The sequence below is a fragment of the Gopherus flavomarginatus genome, chromosome 17 (genome assembly GCF_025201925.1).
Source record: "Gopherus flavomarginatus isolate rGopFla2 chromosome 17, rGopFla2.mat.asm, whole genome shotgun sequence".
NCBI lineage: Eukaryota > Metazoa > Chordata > Testudines > Testudinidae > Gopherus > Gopherus flavomarginatus.
Window position 1 is genome coordinate 2,763,029 of NC_066633.1, and position 19,987 is coordinate 2,783,015.

The 19,987-nt window shown below is 48.6% G+C and overlaps 2 protein-coding genes across 2 annotated transcripts in view; both read left to right on the forward strand.

The window, feature by feature from the left end:
- Positions 1 to 19,987, forward strand: part of NR6A1 (nuclear receptor subfamily 6 group A member 1) — a 418,534-nt gene that overhangs the window by 256,900 nt on the left and 141,647 nt on the right. The window lies entirely within an intron of this gene.
- The window catches only part of NR5A1 (nuclear receptor subfamily 5 group A member 1), a 50,116-nt gene that overhangs the window by 27,819 nt on the left and 2,310 nt on the right, over positions 1 to 19,987 (forward strand). The window contains exons 4-5 of the mRNA XM_050926264.1: positions 5,070 to 5,189; positions 8,432 to 8,579. Of these exons, the coding sequence (XP_050782221.1) occupies positions 5,070 to 5,189; positions 8,432 to 8,579 (268 nt within the window). The remainder of the gene's footprint in view (positions 1 to 5,069; positions 5,190 to 8,431; positions 8,580 to 19,987) is intronic.

Sequence of the window (19,987 nt, forward strand, 5' to 3'; positions counted from 1 at the left end):
TCTCATCTCCTGAGCAGTCACTAAAGTCACCTTGCGTCATCACGATGAAAGAATTAACACTCCTCCCGACTTTGCTTTTTATTTCTGATGTTGTTTATTTTCTCTTTGCCTGGCCAGCAGTGTTTGGGCTTCAAATTCAGGGCGGAGTGGAGGGGGATACATTTACATGCAAACTAATAACTGTTCCAGTTGTTATTTATTTTTTAAATCATGAAAATATTTGTATTAGTTTTTGTAATTTTTTTAAAACAAAAGCTGTGTTTTGTGCCTGCTGCACTGGACATAGTTATTTGCATTTAAACCTGAGAAGGGGACTAGTTATTACAGTTATTCTGGTCCCTTAGAAGGATCCTTGTCTGTTGCATGTGGCTGGTTGGATACATTCCAGTCTAATGTCATATATATATTGGAAAAGACGTACGGTTCTACACATCTTAATGTGGAATCTGTTCTCAGTAGGTGGCATCTGGTAGCTCGAGACCTGATTTCTGCAACCTGAACGGCTCTGTCCCACAAGAGCCCATTGAGCAAGTGGGGGGGGTCTCTGGGCAAGGGGTGGAACTGGATCACAATTAACAATTGGCCTGAATCACAAAGGCCAGCCGCAGAGATGAGGCCTAACTTGTGGGCTGTTGGCAAGTGTGGGGAGCTGCAGCTCTGGGACCAGATGCTCAGTTACACCCATTTATACAGCTAAGCATCTGGCCCTCGGATTTAGCTCTCCTCTCTCCTCTGTTAAAGGAGTGAGTGAGGAGCCCCTCTCTGTTCAGCAGCTGTGAGCAGATGCTCCTGGCCTTGCTGATCTGCCCAGAAACAGCCTCATTACTGCTTCCTCTCTCTATATACTGTGTAAAATCTTGAACAGGAATGGGGCAAACCAGTCCCAAAGGAGCCAGAGGTTCCCCCATGCAGAAGACGGGGTGCCTCACAGCATCGGCGCTACCTGGCTTTTATTGTGGAAGCTGGCTGCTGTGGTTTGCAGTTTGCCGATGTTGTGGCAGCACCTGGGAAGAATGCCTGGAACCAGGAAAAGAGGCTCCTGAGAGGCAGAGGTCACTTCGGTTTGCAAGTCGTGGAGCCGGAAATATGGTTTGCCTGCCCTGAAGGTGAGGATTGCAGTTCCTCCCTGAGCTCCGTGCCCCCCAAGGCCTGCCTGCAGAATGCGCTCCAGGCCTGGAGTCAGTGAGTTAAAATAAGCTTCAGGAGCTACTCCCCAAAACGGGCCATCTCCACCCCACATTCCTGGGCGAGGGAAGGATGGACACTGTATTCTTTCATTTAAAAAGTAGCCAAAGCTCCCTCCTGGGAGACACAAAGCCTTTGTGTAAAACAACAACATTGCATTCTCTTGCTCCCGGAGGCTTTGGGCGAGGGGCTGCGTCCAAGAGTCATTTTGTTAAAGATTTGTGCATGGCTTGTGTGAGATTCTTGCCTTATTGAGGCAAACCAGTGCTGATAAGAGCGTGAATGAAACAAGCTTACTTATCTGAGAGCCAGGTGGGGGTGGAAGTCGCACAGCTTGGTGCTTGCTTTGCACAGTGGCTGGTTCCTTCCCTCTCTTGTGCCATGTGGGTCTCTGTTTCCTGGGTGCAATGCAGCTTTCCATGTCCTCAGTACCTTTGCACCTTGTAGCGCCTTTCGTCTGAGGAGCTCCCAGGACTGTATTCTGAGGGTTCACTGAGCACTGCCAATGCGCTTGGTGCTGTACAGGCTCAGAGGAGCAGGCAGTCCCTGCACACACGATACAGAAGAGACACATCTCTGCAGACTGCAGGTAGAATCCAGCCACTGTGCATTCTTATTGTGGCTGTGTGTCTTGGAGGGCTTATCAATAGTGCTAGAAATGGTAGTTAAGTCTTGCAGCCCCCTTGTGAGAGAGAGAAGGAAGAGCGGCATTATTACATACTATGTATGGTACAGGTGGGGAAACTGAGGCACATAGCACATAAGTGACTTGTCACCTTCCATGTGGCTTGTGAAGTTACTTGACCAGTGTTGGGAATAAAGCACAGGAGCCTTGGCTGGAGTGGAGTGAACTGTTTGCAGTTAACATTTCACTTACCAGATTTAGCTCTTTCCTGTTGGGTGACTGCTCACAAGCAGATCGCAACTTCCACAAATGTATCTGCATGTTGGAAAATACCCGCTGGCTGGTTCAGATGAATATGCTTTAGGCAATGGGTGGGCTGGACGGCTGCGAAAAGTTCAATAGTCACTGCTTGAAAGTGGAGCTCTTTTGACAAGCTACGTAAGTCACATACGTTTCTGTTCCCTGATTGGGTGAGCAAAAAGCAGAGGTGAATTCTGATGATTACACATTCTAAATTCGCTTGGTGTGAGTATCTTGCCGTGTCCCCACAATCACTGCCAGTCCTGCCAGCGCTCACTGTGCACAGAGGGTGAAATTCACCCCTGTGCCGACAGCTGACACAGCCTTGCTCCCCCTGAGCATTCAGAGAGGTTCTTGTGGGATTTAGGGGGCACACAGGCCCAGAAGAACGAACGCAAAGCAGAAACACTAGATGGACCCGGGGTCTAATCCAGTCTGTTTGTATGTGCCTTTGTAGTGATAACAGACATGTCTATAGTGACGTGCCACAGGGCATGCTGGGATAGATTGAGAGAGCCCCCTCTGAAAATGACACCCAGGGGCTTTGCTGTCTGCAACAAACTCCAGAGCTTGGGGGGTGTTTCTGCCTTTCCCCAACACTGTCAGACTCCATGCAGAGACACAAGAAGGTTTTTAATTAATTGGCACCGATTGTGTTCCATGGAAAACACTGTTCAGGAGAGGCAGAAGTACCACGAAGCCATGAGGACCAAGCTGGCTAAATGCTGCTTTTCTCCACGTACATACTCAGAAAACAAGGTACAAATCTCGCACCTGACCTGTTTTAACCCACCAGAATGGGGTGACGCTGGTCAAATGTTCTGTTTGATAATTGCTTAACAGAAATTATTCCCAGCAAAAATGTGACCTGCCCTCACAGAGCACTTCAGCTTATCAAGTGTCCAACTAATCCAACTGTGCATAATGTGGTGAGGGCACTGAACAGCGCGTCCTGCGGGCAGAAGGCCTCTTGCCATGCTCTGCTGCGTGAGGTGGAGTTGAGTTAGATTCAAGCGTGCAGCTAGCTGATGTATTTCTTTGAAGTGAGGCCGTGCCAAATGAACTCCTTATGCTAAGATGTTAATTGTCACCGTGGTGCCTACGGATCGCTGTGTCTCTTTCAGTGATAAGACCACTCTTGTTTCCCCAACTCTGCTGTACTGAACACTTGCCCTTTACTCTTTGCTGTTTGCACTCTGGGGCAGCTTCTAATTCCTTGGTCCTTTGAGGAAGAAGTAATTCAGCTGCCTGAACCAGAATCACCCAACTTGAAATGGCCCGAAGCCCTGACCGCTGGACCAGCCTGCCTTTCTGAGCTGGTGACATGCCGTCTGACTTCTGATAACTAACTTTCGCGTCTCCTTCAAATTGCTTTGCATACCCTTCTTCTAGCTGGTAAACATAAAATGCTCTCTGGTCCACCATAGATTCATAGATTGTAGGGCTGGAACGGACCTCGAGAGGTCATTGAGTCCAGTCCTCTGCCCTCATGGCAGGACCAAATACTGTCTAGACCATCCAGGATAGACATTTATCTAACCTACTCTTAAATATCTCCAGAGATGGAGATTCCACAACTTCCCTAGGCAATTTATTCCAGTGTTTAACCACCCTGACAGGAACGTTTTCCTAATGTCCAACCTAAACCTCCCTTGCTGCAGTTTCAGCCCATTGCTTCTTGTTCTATCTTTAGATGCTAAGGTGAACAAGTTTTCTTCCTCCTCCTGATGACACCCTTTAGATACCTGAAAACTGTTATCAAGTCCCCTCTCAGTCTTCTCTTTTCCAAACTAAACAAACCCAATTCTTTCAGCCTTCCTTCATAGGTCATGTTCTCTAGACCGTTAATCATTCTTATTGCTCTTCTCTGGACCCTCTCCAATTTCTCCACATCTTTCTTGAAATGCGGTGCCCAGAACTGGACACAATACTCCAGCTGAGGCCTGACTAGTGCAGAGTAGAACAGAAGAATGACTTCTCGTGTCTTGCTCACAACACACCTGTTAATGCATCCCAGACTCATGTTTGCTTTTTCTTCAACAGCATCACACTGTTGACACCAGTTTGTTTTCCATCTTGGCATTCCAGAACAGCCCACAAACACACATGCAGACCCATATCAATCCAGTGCACTGGCTGTAGGATGTGGACCGTGACCCAACATAGCTGGAAAACTCAAAGTCATATATAAATATATGTGTGTGGTGATGGATGAGTCAGCATAGATGGAGCTAAGGTGTGCATTTGTATCTATAGGTGTACATACACGCATGCACCTTGGCTCCAGCTATGCTGTTTCACCCAATGCTACTGCACTGGAGGGTGGAGGTAGGGGAATTCTCTGTTAATAGCGTTGTGCATTTTGTATACCATCCAATCGATACAGTATTTAAGGGAGATTGACCGACTGCTCTGCTTTGCTGGGGATCACTGCATGTGAGGAAAGCCCTACTGGGAGCTGCCTCTACTGCTGAACTGCCTTATTCTGCTCCAATGTGCGCTCCTTGTGCATCATTGCAGGAGCATGGAGAGATGTGGGAAGCTCACTGAGGCCCTCACCAAATCTGACATTGATTTATACGTGGGCTTTTGCAGCTGACAATGTGAATTCAACCTGTCACCAATTGCAGGAGCCAGGCGAGCGTTTGATCACACTATTGTCACAATGCATTAATGGGCCATGGACCGGCATTGACAGGAAGGGCTTGAGGAATGAGCCAAGTGTGCGGGATATGTCAAAGAGCAGAGGGAACTCTGCTGCCAGCTTCTCCTCAGAGACACTGGACGGGGGTTGGGGGTTGGGGGGGAGAGTTCATTCATTTCAAAAGCATCCAAGACCTCATCCATTGACAACTTTGCATCCAAGTCCAACCTTCCTTCTGCACTGTGTGTTGCCAGGTCCCTAACCTGTGAGCAGATCTGAGAGGTTTTAATAGCTGTGTTTGCAACTGTGTTTCAGGTGGGCGATCAGATGAAACTGCTGCAGAACTGCTGGAGTGAGCTGCTGGTGTTTGACCATATCTACAGGCAGGTGCAGCACGGGAAGGAGCACAGCATGCTGCTTGTGACGGGCCAGGAGGTAATGTCCTCTCCTTTGATGGGAAAAGCTTTGCAGTGTTTCAACAGACTGTACCTTTCCACTGCAATTCCTGCATTGCTAAGTGGTGCAACAGCATGAAAGGGTTGGGACAGCATAGCTAATAGTGAGCCTGCATTATTGCTGCAGATGGATTGATGGACACAAAGAGAGAAACATCAGAGGGGAGCATGCCTCATGCCTCTGTTGATGCTTTGGGATACTAACCAGAGCCGGGTGATATGGGGACCAGTTCTCTCCCGATTTGTAACTCTGCTGCTGCCCCTATTCACGTCAGAATTTGCAAATCTGCTATATTTTTGCAAAGGAAAATCTTCCCCCTCTCACCATTAATTCCCAAATGGGATTGATGAAAAGTCACTTTTCTTTGCCATTTTTGTTTTCACCCAATTGAGATCAGAAATTCCACTGCTTCCTCTCTGGGTCAGAACCAGTGTTTTGAATCCAAAAGGAAAGCACGAGAAAGGCACAATGTGCCTGCTGGTTAATCTGTTGCTATTAAATGCGTTTCATTGCCATAGTTGTGGGTCTGGTAGCATCTCTCTAGGATCAGAGACAGCAAGATGTAAAGAGAAACAGTAAGAGAGCCCTGCATTGTTCTTAGGTGTGTTATGGTAGGACCTAGAGGCGCCACACCAAATCTGGGCCCCACTGCACTGGGGACGGCACAAACACATAGTCAGAGTCAGTCCCTGCCCCAAAGATCTCACAGTCTAAACTGAGGACAGAAATGGCATTTTTATCCTCATTTTACAGAGAGGCTGAGGGCCTTGCCCAGGGTCATGCAGGGTGGAGCTGGGAATTGACCCCAGCTCTCCTGATCCCCTTTCCTATAAGGCCAGCCTTCCTGAACAGGTGTGGAAATAAAAAAACAAAACTCTGTCCTTGCAGGAGGAGAGTCATTCATTATCTGCTTCCCCGTGAGGATGCCGGTTTCCCAAACATCCCCCTTGCCCAGTCCAGTGTCCTTCCCTCTCTCCATCTCCCTTTTCGGGCACCGTCATGTAAATTACAATTCCCCAGCACCAAAACCCTCCACTAGCACAGGAGAAGATTTCCCCGGAGCCTGCGTCTAATGTGTCTAGTGGCAGAGCCCGCTCTGTGGTTGGCCTGGCTGCTGCAGAAAGAATGTCTCTGGGAGCTTAGAGGGCCTGAGCCAGTCTTCATTAACTGGCTGGGATCACTTTCTTCGCAGCTGGCTGCCTTTTAAACTTCCTGGTCTTGATCATGTGGACTGGACTGTGAAGGCGAATTCCCATCATACGCCAGGGATCAATATTCACTACTCCAGTGGTTACTGCCACACCCAGGTGCCCTGAAAAGTATCCTGAGTTTAGAGGCAGCTATGGGGGGGGTCACTTTTGGGTGAGCCTTGGGCCAATTCAGGGGCTGCTGGGCAACATTTAAAGTGGGGGAGCCATTGACACCCCCTTTAAATGCCCCCCCAGCAATCTAACTCCCCTGGCCCATCAGCCCATGCAGCCACCCCCTCCAAATTTTAGTGAGTGGCATTGTGAAATGGTGCACTAGGTCACACTCAGGTTTGGCCTGGCCAAAAAGTAATCGGGCTGTGCCCCCCTGGCTCTGCAGCCTGTGGGCCAATTGGTTTTGTTAGGCAGCCACTGGAAACTCAGCAGCTTTGCAGGGCTGAAGTATGAAGTCAGGCCAGCCTGGACAGTTTTGATTGCTTAGCTTTAGCTTAGCGGTGGGGCTTGTTTGAACTTCAGACTCCAGGATGGGAACCCATGGGAACCAAAATCCATCTCCATAGTTTCAGACAATCTCAGCATTCCCAGCTAGGTGGAGCCCAAACTGGGAAGAAAAAATGGGTGACTTTTGTCTTACTTCTTTCCCTCTGGTGAAGGTCCTCCCGTCCCGCCTCCTGCGTGAACTAAGGCTGACCCAAGCAGATGCCTGGTGTTTTGTTTTTGCTGGGTTCCGGAATTGTTTTTGCACAAGGGGAGAAATAATGATCTGTAGATAGACCCAAGCCATCCCCAGAGCACAGGCGGCCGGCATGTACTGCCTTCCAGCCAGAGGAGAATTCTTGGGTTTGGAGCAAAATGTTTCTCATAAGAAAAATCAACAGTCTTGTCTGTATTTACAGAAACTGGGTGTGAGAACAGACCAGCTCTGTTTGACTAGTAGATTTTGCAGGGAACATGGGAACAAAGTCTCCCCAGAATTGCAGCCTGATCTTCCAGCTATTTCCAGGACAGCATTGCTGCTGTGCTGTGAGGGCTTCCTCTTTAAATACAAATTAAAACAAATAATAGCACAGAAGATTGCTATTTTCTCTTGTTTGTCTTCAAGTTACCCCTGTTTATTCTCTAAAGAGAGATTCACCCTGGCCAGAAGACCTGTGCAGCACTGTTTGGGATGCTGTGAGGTTTAAGTAATCTCTTGGGTTTGTACCGGCTACCCAGGGATGAATTGCACCCTGACTCCACAGTTCTGCTGCCTCTGTCTTGTAATGTTTTAGCCACAGGCCAGAACTGGCTGCTGCTCCCTGCCCTCCTGGGAATCAGGGGCATCCATCGCCTGTGCCAGGGGAGCTGGAACAATGTGTGTAATGGGGGTGCTGAGGGCCATTGACCCAAACTGTAAACCCTGGATATGATGAAAACCGCTTCAAACCAGGGGGTGTGGCTAGTTCCAGTACCTATGGCCTGTGCATGCAGCCAAGCTGCCCTGTAGCTATGGCTGGGCTAGCTGAAAACCCTGCCAAGGAGTAGTTTGTTCCCTTCCTTCCATTGCCATTTCCTTCTGCTAACACAGCCAGAGAGAGGGAATAATTCTAAATCCCATCCAGCCAGTCTTACGGCCATGGGGGACACCATGAGGTCACCTGTCCTGCCAGTGTCACTTAGGGTGCAATATTCACCCTTAGGGTGCAGAGGGCTAGTACAAGACCTGGGCATCACTGAAATCCTGCCTTGTGCCTCAGCCTTATGCTGCGGGGTGAATCTCACCGGAGGAGTCTTTTCAAATCCACCTCCAGACCCACTGCGGTGTTGGCTATTTGCCGTCCCTAGGGCAAGGAGCGGGGGGTGGGGGGGTTAAAATGAGCAGCTCATGCCGTCTCCAAAGGCAGGGCATAGCTAAGAGACACTGTGGGGTCTAGACCCTGCTCGGTGCCTCGCAGAGGGGTACGCACCGCTCCTCAGGCCCTTGCGTGTGTGATGCTCCCGGCCGCTGAGCCCGCCTTCCTTCTTTGCTTTCAGGTGGAGATGGTGACAATCACAGCTCAAGCAGGGTCCAGCCTGAATAACCTGGTCCTGAGGGCACAAGAACTGGTCCTACACTTGCATTCACTCCAGGTGGATCGACAAGAGTTTGTGTGTTTGAAGTTCTTGATACTCTTCAGTCTCGGTAAGTGCTCCAGAAGGGGCTGAGTTCTGCGGGGTGTCGGGGGGAGATGCTGGAATGCAAAGCGCTCTCACGCACAAAGCCAGCAAAGGGACAGGCGGAGCAGCTGCTCTCTCGCATCGCCCCGGTTGGTGGGAGCATGAAGAGCGGTTATTAGTGACTGTTGTTATTTACTCGTGGTACAGTCGCACTGAGAGACCCCAGCCAAAACCGAGGCCGCATTGGGCCAGGCACGCTGTGAAGAGATCGTAACAGACATTCTCTGCCCCAAAGAGATAAGGAAGAGGACGAGAAAGGGAGTATGGTTCTCCCCATTTCACAGGGGGAGCGAGGCACAATGAGACTGTGTGACTAGTATCATGTAGCTTGTATCCAGACAGAATGTGACTTGTTTTTAAGCTGACTGCACCTCCTCATGGTGCCTCACGTGGAAGCCTTTCCTCCTCTGGGTAACCCCTCCAGAGATAAGAGGTTTACACCACAGCTACATTGGTGCCTCCTTGTTGAAAATCCTCCCCAAACACCGCTCTGCTGTCTGATGGACAGCGATCTCTCACTGTGGTGAGAAGGGGGCCAGGCTGCAAAGCACCAGGTGCTAAGTAACAGTTCTCTGCAGTGTGAAGGGGAGGCAGAGATTCAGGGGAGCTACAGAGAGATGCGCACGGGAGCAAAGCAGTCAGTGGGATATGGGATCCAATCTTCCCCTGGCAGAGGATCTCAGCTTGGTGAAACACATCCTCCAGGGTATGTCTGCACAGCACTGGGAGCACATGTCTCAGTGCAGGTAGACAGACATGGGCTAGTTCTCCTTGTTAAAAATCATAGCACAGCGGCACGGGCACTGGCTGACTACAAGCCCATTGATCCCCTGGGTGCATACCTGGGTGGCCAGCCCAAGCCACTGCCCGTGCCACCTCGACCACACGAGTGTTCGGCATGCTAGCTCGCGCAGTGCTAGCGCGCCTGTCACCCTGCACTGGGAAGCGCCCTCTCAACTGCTGTGGAGATGATGTAGTGGGCTAGAGGGTCCCTACGCTGCTCCTGGGCAGAGGAGTGCTCAGGCACCCTGCCCCAGGAGAAACACGCAGATAGGGCCTGCTGCTCCTGTCAGAGTGGCATAGCTAGAGAGTGAAGCCTGGTTTCTAGAGACAGGAACCCCCTCCGCTCCTACTGATTGTGTCCTGGATTCAGAGCTGCTTTGGGGTGAGCTGCTCTGAGCAATTCCCTGGCTCCTGCTCGCTTCTGTGTGTTCAGTGCAAGGTGCTGTTCAGAAACGTTTAAGTCCTGCTGGCTGCCTGAGCCCAGGTCTCCCCTGTGTCACCACCACAAGGGCTAAGATCTGCCAGGGTCTCTGCTGGGAGTTCCTGGAACAGCAGGTGCTACAGCCTTCTGGACAGAGGCAGTTGGCCTGCGTGGCCTGCATGGCCTTCCAGAGCCAGGGCTGTGCTGCCGGTATAAAGTGTTACTCAGGGCATTACCCGACCAGCACTGTGGCAGGGCACGAGGCACTCAGAGGTGGATAAGTGTGAGGCAGCCGGAGGTGATGGGGATTGGGCACTGAAGACATGGAATGAATACATGAGCAAATGGGTGAAGCGGAGTTTGCCACAAGGGACAGGTGGTGCCATGCTGGAAGTCAAGAGAAGACCCTTTATTTGAGGTGATCCTTAATGGCAGCCAGAGGCTTGCAGTGGATGGGCCTTCCCTGCAGTGCTGTATGCCATGAGGGCTTCTGCTCATGGCTCTAGCTCTCTCTGCGCAAAGAGCCATGGCTCTCCCGATGGCACGGGCCCCGGACGGGAGGCATAGGACCAAAGGTTCCCTAGGGCAGTGCTTCTCCCTGCTCAATATTGCAGGCAGCTCTGCAGCTGGTGGTTTTCTGGGGCGGTAAAGACCAGAGGGAGCAGCACAGCTGATAAGTCTCGAAGTGTCCCCCTGCCCCGAAGGTTTGCTAGATGTCTAAGAACCTGCCGGGCGCAGCCTGGCTGTGGGCACATCCCCCCTGCTGAGCCCAATTCAAAGCCTCTCTGATGGGGTGGAAACTAAAGGGAAGCTCTCACCAGACCTGATCAGAGCCGCACATAAAAATCGCTGTAACCTGCCACTATCTGTAAGTCTGTGGGAGGCGAGAGGTGATTGCAGTGTAGAGTCTAAAGGGAGCGCCAGAGACAAACATGCTGAAAATAAACTTGCTGAGCTGGCAACAGCCAAAGCGCTAAAAGTTAATTAGGCAAAAACCTTTGTAAAATAGCTCATAATTTTATCAGGAACAAGGAGGAACACAAATCAAATGGTGACTCCTCACCTTTGCCCCCAGAGTCTCTCTCGGGGGATGCAGCACCTCTGCCTGAGGCCCCGGGGCTGTTTGCAGCATCCTGAGTTCCCAGAGGCTCATCCCACTTTGGTTTTTCCCAGGGGCTAGTGCTGTAGCAGGGCATCACTCCCCGTGGGAGGAGTGGCCACGCACAGCCTGGGCTGAACTGCAGCTGGTTAGATAGCTGCAGCAGCAAGAAATTCCACAGGCTCGGGGGCTGTAATGTGAGCATATTAGGGATCCGGGAGAGTCTCTGGCCAGTGCTCTGTGCCCCTCTCAGCACCTGGCATCCCCCCTCATTAGGTTGGGTATTTATTTGTGTTGTGGTAGTGCCTAGACACCACAGCCAGGGCTCAGGGCTCTATCATGCAAGGGACTGTATATGGGCATGTAATACAAAGATGGCCCTTGCAGTATAAAAGGAAAGACAGCAGGTGGATGCAGTATAGAGTGAAGGCAAGCACCTGGTGACAATCAGCTCCGTATGTGCTGTATGACAAGCAGCAGTCCCCATGCATCAGCTGCTGAACTATTGCAGGCAGCACAGCAGAGGTGAACTCTAAGGGAGAGAATTGAGTGAGGACAATGAGAGGCGGCTTTGCAGACTGAAGTTATTCACAGCTCTCCCTCCCGGTCGGGGACCTCATCCTGCAAACACTTAGGCACGAGAGTAACTTTACTCATGGACGCCATCCCATAGATTTCCGTAGGGCTATTCACAGGAGTAAAGAATATTCACAAGCAGAAATGTTTGCAAGATTGGGTCCATGTACAGCAAAACTGCTGAGTGAATTACACTGGGCCATGCCACAGCTACAGTTAGTTATTTTTAATGTGGCATCTGGTACAAATACATTCCATGAGGTGAGCCCTCCAGAGAGTACTGGGGTGAAAAGGGGGTGCATTAGACAATATGATTTCAATAGTGCCTGTCGAGGCTCAGAGCCTCATCATGGGAGGTACTGTACAGACGCGTAACAGAAAGCTTAGCAGTCTAGATGACCAGATATATACTGACATCTCTGCACCTCCCTGGGCTTGTAGCTCAACAGAGAATTTTTTAAAGCAAGAATATTTTTATTTTCATGAGATCATTTCCCAGAACGTCCTTTTCTCCCCCTGAGCCCCAGAAAACAGTGGTCCTGGCGAGAGGCAAGTGGTGGGTGAGGTCAGCATGCAGGGGCCAGTGCAGGCTTGTTCCCAATCCAGCATAAAATGGGGCCTGTTTTGGGCAGTGAAAAACTGGCTGATAGGGCCTTTACAAAACATCCGTGTTGACAGAGCCTCGCGCAGGGACTGGCCCTATCTAGCTGCATTTGCGTCAGAGGAATGCAGGGCAGGGAAGCGCAGATTTCTCATGATAGAGCCACCGTCTCGGAGTCTGTGGTCAAAGTAACTCAGGCTGATTCACATATTTCCGTCTCACCTAGACACAATATCCGCAGCAGGCACTGGCGGGGAGAGCTGGCCCTCCTGCCTGGCCCGGCATGTTTCTGGGGGCCTTGCCACAGCCTTTGCCAGCCTCTTTTGCTTGTACATTGGCCTCCCCTCCCCTCTCGAAAGCCCCACCCCTTGCCGCAGTTACCATAGCAACACGCGGCTACAGGAACGGAGCCTGCTGCAGGTGCAGGTTTAATGCTCACCTTGCTATTGTCCCGTTGCTGCCAGGCCGAGCGCCCGCCTGTGCTGCCTCGTCCCCCTGGCACGCGCACGGCAGGGGCCAGAGGGGTTTCTCTCTCACTCGCCTTTCTGAAGTGGAGTTGGGGGTGGGTGGGCGGCTTTGGGGACTGACAGCCTCTAATTAGCCACCGAACAGGTACAGCCTGGGCATCGGCTGGGCAAGCGTTTGCCCAGTGCGCCCACCCTGGCCTGGAGGCCCTGCCTGGGTGAAGTGCCATGGGCACTGCTAAGCTTCCGCATAGCTCTGTCAGAGCCAGTGTCATCCCTGTGGGTTTGAGTTATCTCATCAGCACCTTTCCCTCCTCCCCGGCCTTCCCCCCACGCCGTCCATTCCTCAGCTCCGAGTAACAGCTTCCATTCTCCCCTGGCCTGCGGGAAGGCTGATACGTATCCTTACCCCCGTGTTATGGATGGAGGAAGTGACTTGCTCAGGCTCACAGCTAGCTGCAGAGCTCACCTCAGCCCAGTCCATCACATTCCCTCTCGCCCTAGAAACACTGGTCTCGTTGTTGTTCATTGTACAGCCCCCAAAGGTGTGCCAGGGCCGAGGGGGTGGGGGTAGAGGGAAGGTGGTCAGTCTGAGGCACCTTCAAAGGATCCTGTTTTTTTAGAGGGCAAGTGCTCAGCACTTCCTGAGAATCAGGCCCATTTAAGGTGCCCCAGATTGTCAGCCCAAGATTGCTCACTTTGGCAAACTGAGCCAGTCTCTCCTGCCACTTCCCTGTGAGGTGTCATGAGTGGGAGGGGAGAATAACCAGCTGTGTGGTGTAGTAAAGTTGTGTGCCTTATATTACAAAGGCAATGGGCTCAAATGCTGTGAGGTTATTGCTCTTAGAAATGGGTCCCACCTTTGATTCCCTCATTGCCAAATGGATCACTAACTTCTCGGCACTTTGTGAGCTTTAATGAGCACAAATATTCTCCATTGAATGAAAATATTTACATGCTTGTTGCTCCGGGAGCAAATCAAGAGGTAGATACAGTCCAAGGGGTATATTCAGTGCACATTTAATGCATAGAAGCAGCGTTGCCAATTCTCTTGTTTTTATCACAAATCTCACACTAGCTGGGATTTTCTTAAAACTCCAGCTCAGGGAGTCAAGTGATTGATTATGTGAGCATCAGAATTGTGAGCCCTCAGAGTTGTGGAGAGGAGCTTGAAATCATGACCTGCGTGCACCTTAAAAGCTCTAAAGCTAGAAAGTAAATAAGAAGAACCCCACATTTATTATTTTTTTTACATAATCATGATTTTTGAAGCTAATCTCCTGACTTTGGAGGGCCCAGTCATGATTTTTGCGCACTTAGGATTGGCAATATTGGAACGTCTCATGGCAGAAGATGTGCTGTACACCTTTAATTATCATGACACCGTTGCATGCTGCGTTAGTCTATTGTGGAGTTAGACTCCCACCGCCAATACTGTTTCCTAACTGTTTCTCAGGCCCTTTTGGAAATCACAGCCAGAGCCATGTTTCGCTGTTGACCAAGAGTACGTGGTTATGCTCCTGGCACATTCAGGGCTTAATACCATACGAATTTCTCCAGCTGTGAATTTAACACTAGAAAATTCCCATGTCTGCAAAGTATCCAGTGTGCAGCTTTATGGCACACAATGACTGAGGTCTGATCCAGTTAGGGACTCTACCTGTGCTTATTTAAAAGATCTATTCACTTTTCCCATCAGCTAATTCTGCTCTGAGAGAAGTGATAGAGTATGATCCACAGTATTTCACAAAGCCATGTTTCATCTGCATTCAGAGACCATAGGCTTAATTTTGCCTGTGCAATGCCACAGGTGGGGAGCTGGCATGGATGTAGCTGATGGCAAAATTTGCTCTAATAGCTCTGGCAGAAGAAAAGCAACTTTAGAGATCAGTGAGCAGACTAAATGGTTACATTAGCATGATATAAGTAGTGCTAATTTGTACCACTCCTAAATTCTGGCCTGGTACGTGGGGATTTATGAACCCTAATAGCAATTAGGTATTAGATAGGATTATTTTTTAACACATGTGCTCTAGGATATATCTCGATTAACTGGACTGCTCAGAAGGTCACCCCTATTCAAACCTGTCTGATTTATACTGATTTCTTTATCTCCCATCTCTGTGTGACTGGGCTCTGCTTGGAAATGCTGGTGATCAGACACATATTCAGTCCCTGATCCTGCAGTGGGCTCCAGGAATGCGATGATTTCCCTGCCTTCAGAGTGGCCGTGTGTGATCGAGGCTTAGCCCAAAGTTGATGAGAAGGAGCCGCTCCCGGCACCCGAGAGCACGTCTATAACCTTCTATGTCAATTGTTTCCTTTTGAAAAAGCTGTTTTAAAGTACAAGGAAATTAAATATGATAATCTGCTGTTTAAACAGTGATAAGGCTGTGACACAAACAGAGCCCAGATTGGAAAAGAAAAGGGCTGGTGGCTTGAGATGGCAGAGCCGATCTAAGGAGGGATGGGAGTTTGGGGGAGACCCTAGCCCCTTTCCCCTTCCTCAGTGAGAGCAGATGTAGTGGTGGAGTATCCCGGGGTCCTGCTCTCCACACTGGCTGTGCCCATAATAGAAATCCTATAGTAGCATCCTCACACATTGTAGGAGGGTAACAGTCCCTTGCAGGGCTGGAGGCCATTACTAGAGAATGCTGCAGTGTTTTATTAGGGTGGGGTGCTTTGCCAGCCCAATCCAGTGTCAACAAACCAATCCATGTCAGGATCCTCAGAGGAAATGTTCCCAGACTGGTGCCACTGCTCCTGGTTTGGGACATAGGAGGCACTGGAACAACAGCCTCAGCTTGGCTTATTCCTTTCCTGCATGGGCATTTCTGTTGAGCTCCCATTGCCTTTCCTGTGGCTGAAATGTCAGTGGTGGCTCGGAGGATGATAAGCCCCAGCTTCAGGGTGGCTGCAATTTAAAATCCTGTCTCCAATGTATGCTTAGAGCAAACAGTAAAGATGCCTTCCCAGAAGTGACGGGAACATACCTGTATGGCTGTGCATTGTGCAAAGTATATTACATGCTGCTGCTTCTTTCTTTCTCTGTGGCTTTCTAGGAAGGAAGTGCAACAACACGCTGTATTTTCCTATGTCTCCTTTTGCCCCAAATCCAACTTTTTCTTTCCATAATGCAAAGTTCACTTGGAGCAATAAGAACATAAAAATGGCCAGACTGAGTCAGCCCAATGGTCCATCCAGCCCAGTAGCCTGTCTCTGACAGTAGCCATTGCCAGGTGCCCCAGAGGGAATGAACAAAACAGGGCAATTATTAAGTGACCCATCCCTTGTTGTCCAGTCTTAGCTTCTGGCAGTCAGAGGTCTAGGGACACTAGAGCCTGGGGATGGGTTCCTGACTATCCTGGCTAATCGCCATCGATGGATCTATCCTCTAGGAACTTATCTAATTTTTTTTGAACCTACAGTTTTGCCCTTCACAACATCCCTGGCAACAAGTTCCACAGGTTCACTGTGCATTGTGTGAAGAAGTGTTTCCTTTTGTCTTTTTTAAACCTGCTGCTTATTCATGTCATTGGGTGACCCCTAGTTCCTGTGTTATGGGAAGGAGTAAACAACACTTCCCTAGTCACGGTCTCCATACCAGTCATGAATTTATAGCCTTCTATCATATCCCCCTTAGTCGTCTCTTTTCTGAAGTGAACAGTCCCCCTCTTTTTAATCTCTTCTCATACGGACGCTGTTCCATACCCTTAATAATTTTTGTTGCCCTGCTCTGCACCTTTTCCAATTCTAATATATCTCTTTTGAGATGGGATGGTCAGAACTGCCCGCAGTATTCAAGGTGTGGGCGTATCATGGATTTATACAGTGGCATTATGATATTTTCTTGTTTATTATCTGTCCCTTTCCTAATGATTCCCAACATTCTGTTCACTTATTTGACTGCCACTGCACATTGAGTGGATGTTTTCAGAGAACTGTGCACAATGACTCCAAGATCTCTTTCTTGAGTGGTAACAGCTAATTTAGACCCCATCATTTTGTGTGTATAATTTGCCCTTCGCAGGCTCAGCTGTAGAAAACAGGATTGCATATTATGTGTAGGATGTAATTGCCTTTAACAAGAGAATTTCCACATTTACCACTCTGTCACAGCACAATCAAAGCCAACGCCACAGACACAAGAGGCTGCCATTTGAGTTCTAAATAGATTTCTCTCCTGAGCAGGTAAAGAGGTTTAATTAAAATTAGGGCTTCTCAAAATAGCAATATTTATGAGGACAGCACAGGTTAGCTTTGTTCTACAGAAGGGCTTAATAGAGCCTTAATGGATTGACCTATCATTCGATTTCATGACTTATATTCATGAAGCAGCTCCTCTTGGGGAGGGGAGTAAGAGAGGCTTTTATAGCCCACATTCCCTTAAGCGTTTGCAATTTATCAGCAGCTTCTCCCAAACAAAAGGAGCTGTGAATAGGAAGAACACTTGAGGGCATAGAAATAATCCCAGGCATATCTGTATGTGTGATGGGCTGCTTTGTCACAGGACAGAGTCTTTGCAACTGCTGCAGTGTCTCTAAATGAAGTGAGTCAATGTTATTTGGACAACATTCTTTATTCATTGCAGGAATGAAAAGATTATTCAAATATTCAATTAACCAGTGAATAGGGTCTTTCTGAGAACCAGGTGAGTTCATCAAGTAGAACTAGCTATTGTTGAGCCAACTCAGAGTATAGATTTGACATTTATCAATAAACTTCTTTTTTTTTAAAAATGACACTCACAATAACCTTATGCAGATAAAGAGATTTCATAACAACATGCTCTAATATAACAGAGCCAGGCATGTTAAGAACAAATGTGCCACAGGAGGGAAAAGGGAATTCTGATCTGATAAAGTGTGTGTTATACAGAATCTCAGATACTTTGTGACTATACGACACAGTACAAGGCAACAGTGAGATGGGAAGGGCCCATTAGATCATCGCCTCGTCCAGCCCTCTGCCAGTTCAGGACTGTTCCCTATGGCATATTCTTATGGGCTTTATTCATCTGACTTGAGCAATGGGGCTTCCGCCACTTCGCTTGTAAGACTGCTCCACAGCTTGATAGGCCTCCATGATAGCTATTTACTGAAAAAGCTTGCAACTCCTTTCAGTTTAGGCCCCAGTTCAACAAAGCACTTAAACACCTGCTTACCTTGAAGCCTAATGGCACTTAAGCACATGCTTGGCGACGCTGATGAACTGGGACCAAATTTCAGTTATATGCTGATTCCGATTTCCCTTTCCAGACCATGTAGAGGCATTTATTAAAATTAAAACATTCTGGAAGGGCAGTGGGCACTGTAGCCATTGTGAGGCAGAGCCGATTGTGTCACTGCACTTTGCTAGGGCCCTTCAGCCAGTTTTCATTCCATGTAACTGCTCACATCAAAACCAGCTGAAAACATCTGTGCAGTAATAATGTGTGAGCTTCTGTATCAAGTGCTTGCTACAGTCTAGCTACATTGTATCTGCTGCCTTCCTTTCCATCATGGAGGGGCCAGTCCTGTAGACCCTCACTCAAATAAATAGACTTTTACACAAGTAGTACCATTGGTTTGCTAAGCCTGATTCTCCATCACTTCCAGCGATGGTATCCAATGACTGAATTCATTCGCCAAAAGCCTTGGGGTGCTTATCCTACTGGCCTGCTGATCTGTATATATTTAACTTTTCCAAGTACTCTATGACCTGCCTCTTATCAACCCGTCTCCATTGTCTATTCCAGACTTTATTTTATTTTGCTTGTTGGAGACAGATTCCAGGAAGAAGTTCAGTAGCTCATCCATCTCAGAACCACATACTTGTTGATTGTGTTTCTCTCCGCACATACCAAGAAACTTCCTTTGCCATCACTGCTTCTCATCTGAATAATATATTTTTAGAAGTCTCTAATCCATTTGGGTAGAACATTAACTCATTCTACTTTTCTGCGGCTCAAAAGCCAAATTCACTCTTGGTGTAAAACCCTACTGCAGTCAACAGAATTTTCTTAGAATATCAGGGTTGGAAGGGACCTCAGGAGATCATCTAGTCCAACCCCCTGCTGGAATTTGTACCCTAATCTTTTCCCAGTAAATCACTGTGTATTCTTGCTCAGTCCTTTCCCTGAAAAATTTCCATTACAGATTCCTTTGTATTACAGACGTTTGAGGCAGTCTCTCGTGAAAGCATTTCCAGGGAACTGCTGAGTCTTATTAGACTAAGATCTAATGGTGTCTATAATGGGTAGAAGGAAACCTCTGGGCCTGAACAATCCAAACTGCCATGCTCCAAATCTGGACCCAATTCTGACGCTTCACAATATTCAGCTTTGAGAAGTTTGAGCTGCCGTCTCTCATCTGAACTTGAACCTAAAGGGGTTGGTTGCGGAGCCCCCTCTCATGCACACAGACATACAAGATTTGCTATCAGACATCATGGTAATTGTTGCTGCAGCTCCACCAAGTACAGGCAATCCTGTTAACTCCATTAGCCCAAATGTTTTCAGTGAGGATGTCTATAGCAGGCTCTCATGTAAGTGGCCTCTAAGGTAGGATCATTGTGTACTTCTGTAGTAGCCTAATAACATGGAGTATGTATAATGCCATTTTACCAAAGCCTTTGTTAAATCCACACATCACCCAGATTTCAACGTATTAGATTTTAAAAATGAAATTAAGTAGCCGAACAAAAATGGAAAACTCAAGTCTTTTGTATTTTCAAGTGCCAGACTAGCATCCTGCTACCCATTGGAAAGAGTTGTAGTAAAACCCCTTAAAGGCAGACCTGGACTGGCCAGAAAGACTAAGGCCATGTCTACACTACTACTTGTGTTGGCAAAACTTATGTCGCTCAGGGGGTGTGGGAAAAAAAGTGGTGGTGTGCCCAGCGCTGTCAGTGAGAGAGCTTCTCCCGCTAGCATAGCTACCGCTGCTCGTGGAGGTGGTTTTATGACATTGATGGGAGAGCTCTCTCCCATCGGCATAGAGTGGCTACACAAGCGATCTTATAGCCATGCCATTGTAAGCCTGCTAGTGCAGACACGGCCTTGGTGTAAGAGCGAGCGAAGAAGAGGAATGAACTGCAAATATAGATTAGCTCAGTGAAGCCAAACCCTCCCTTGGGATCTGACTAGAACACAATTAAGTGCTGACATTTGGCTAACTCACTCTGATTTGTGTCAAATTGCCATTTAATATTGATTGGTGGCCAGGCTCTGGGTCTATCTCACCTGAAGGGTGTTACCTCCATCAGAACACATCCCACTGGAGCACTGGGCTCAGCATAGTCCTGGAGGCAGAGGTGCCTCCTAGCAGTGAGCAGGATTGACCCTGCTTGGCTTATGAGGTGACAGTCCAAGATAGCATAGCTGCAGATCATGGAAGTGAGACAGGTCTCTATGGCTTCTGGGAAACACCTGACTGAAGAGTGGCTTGAT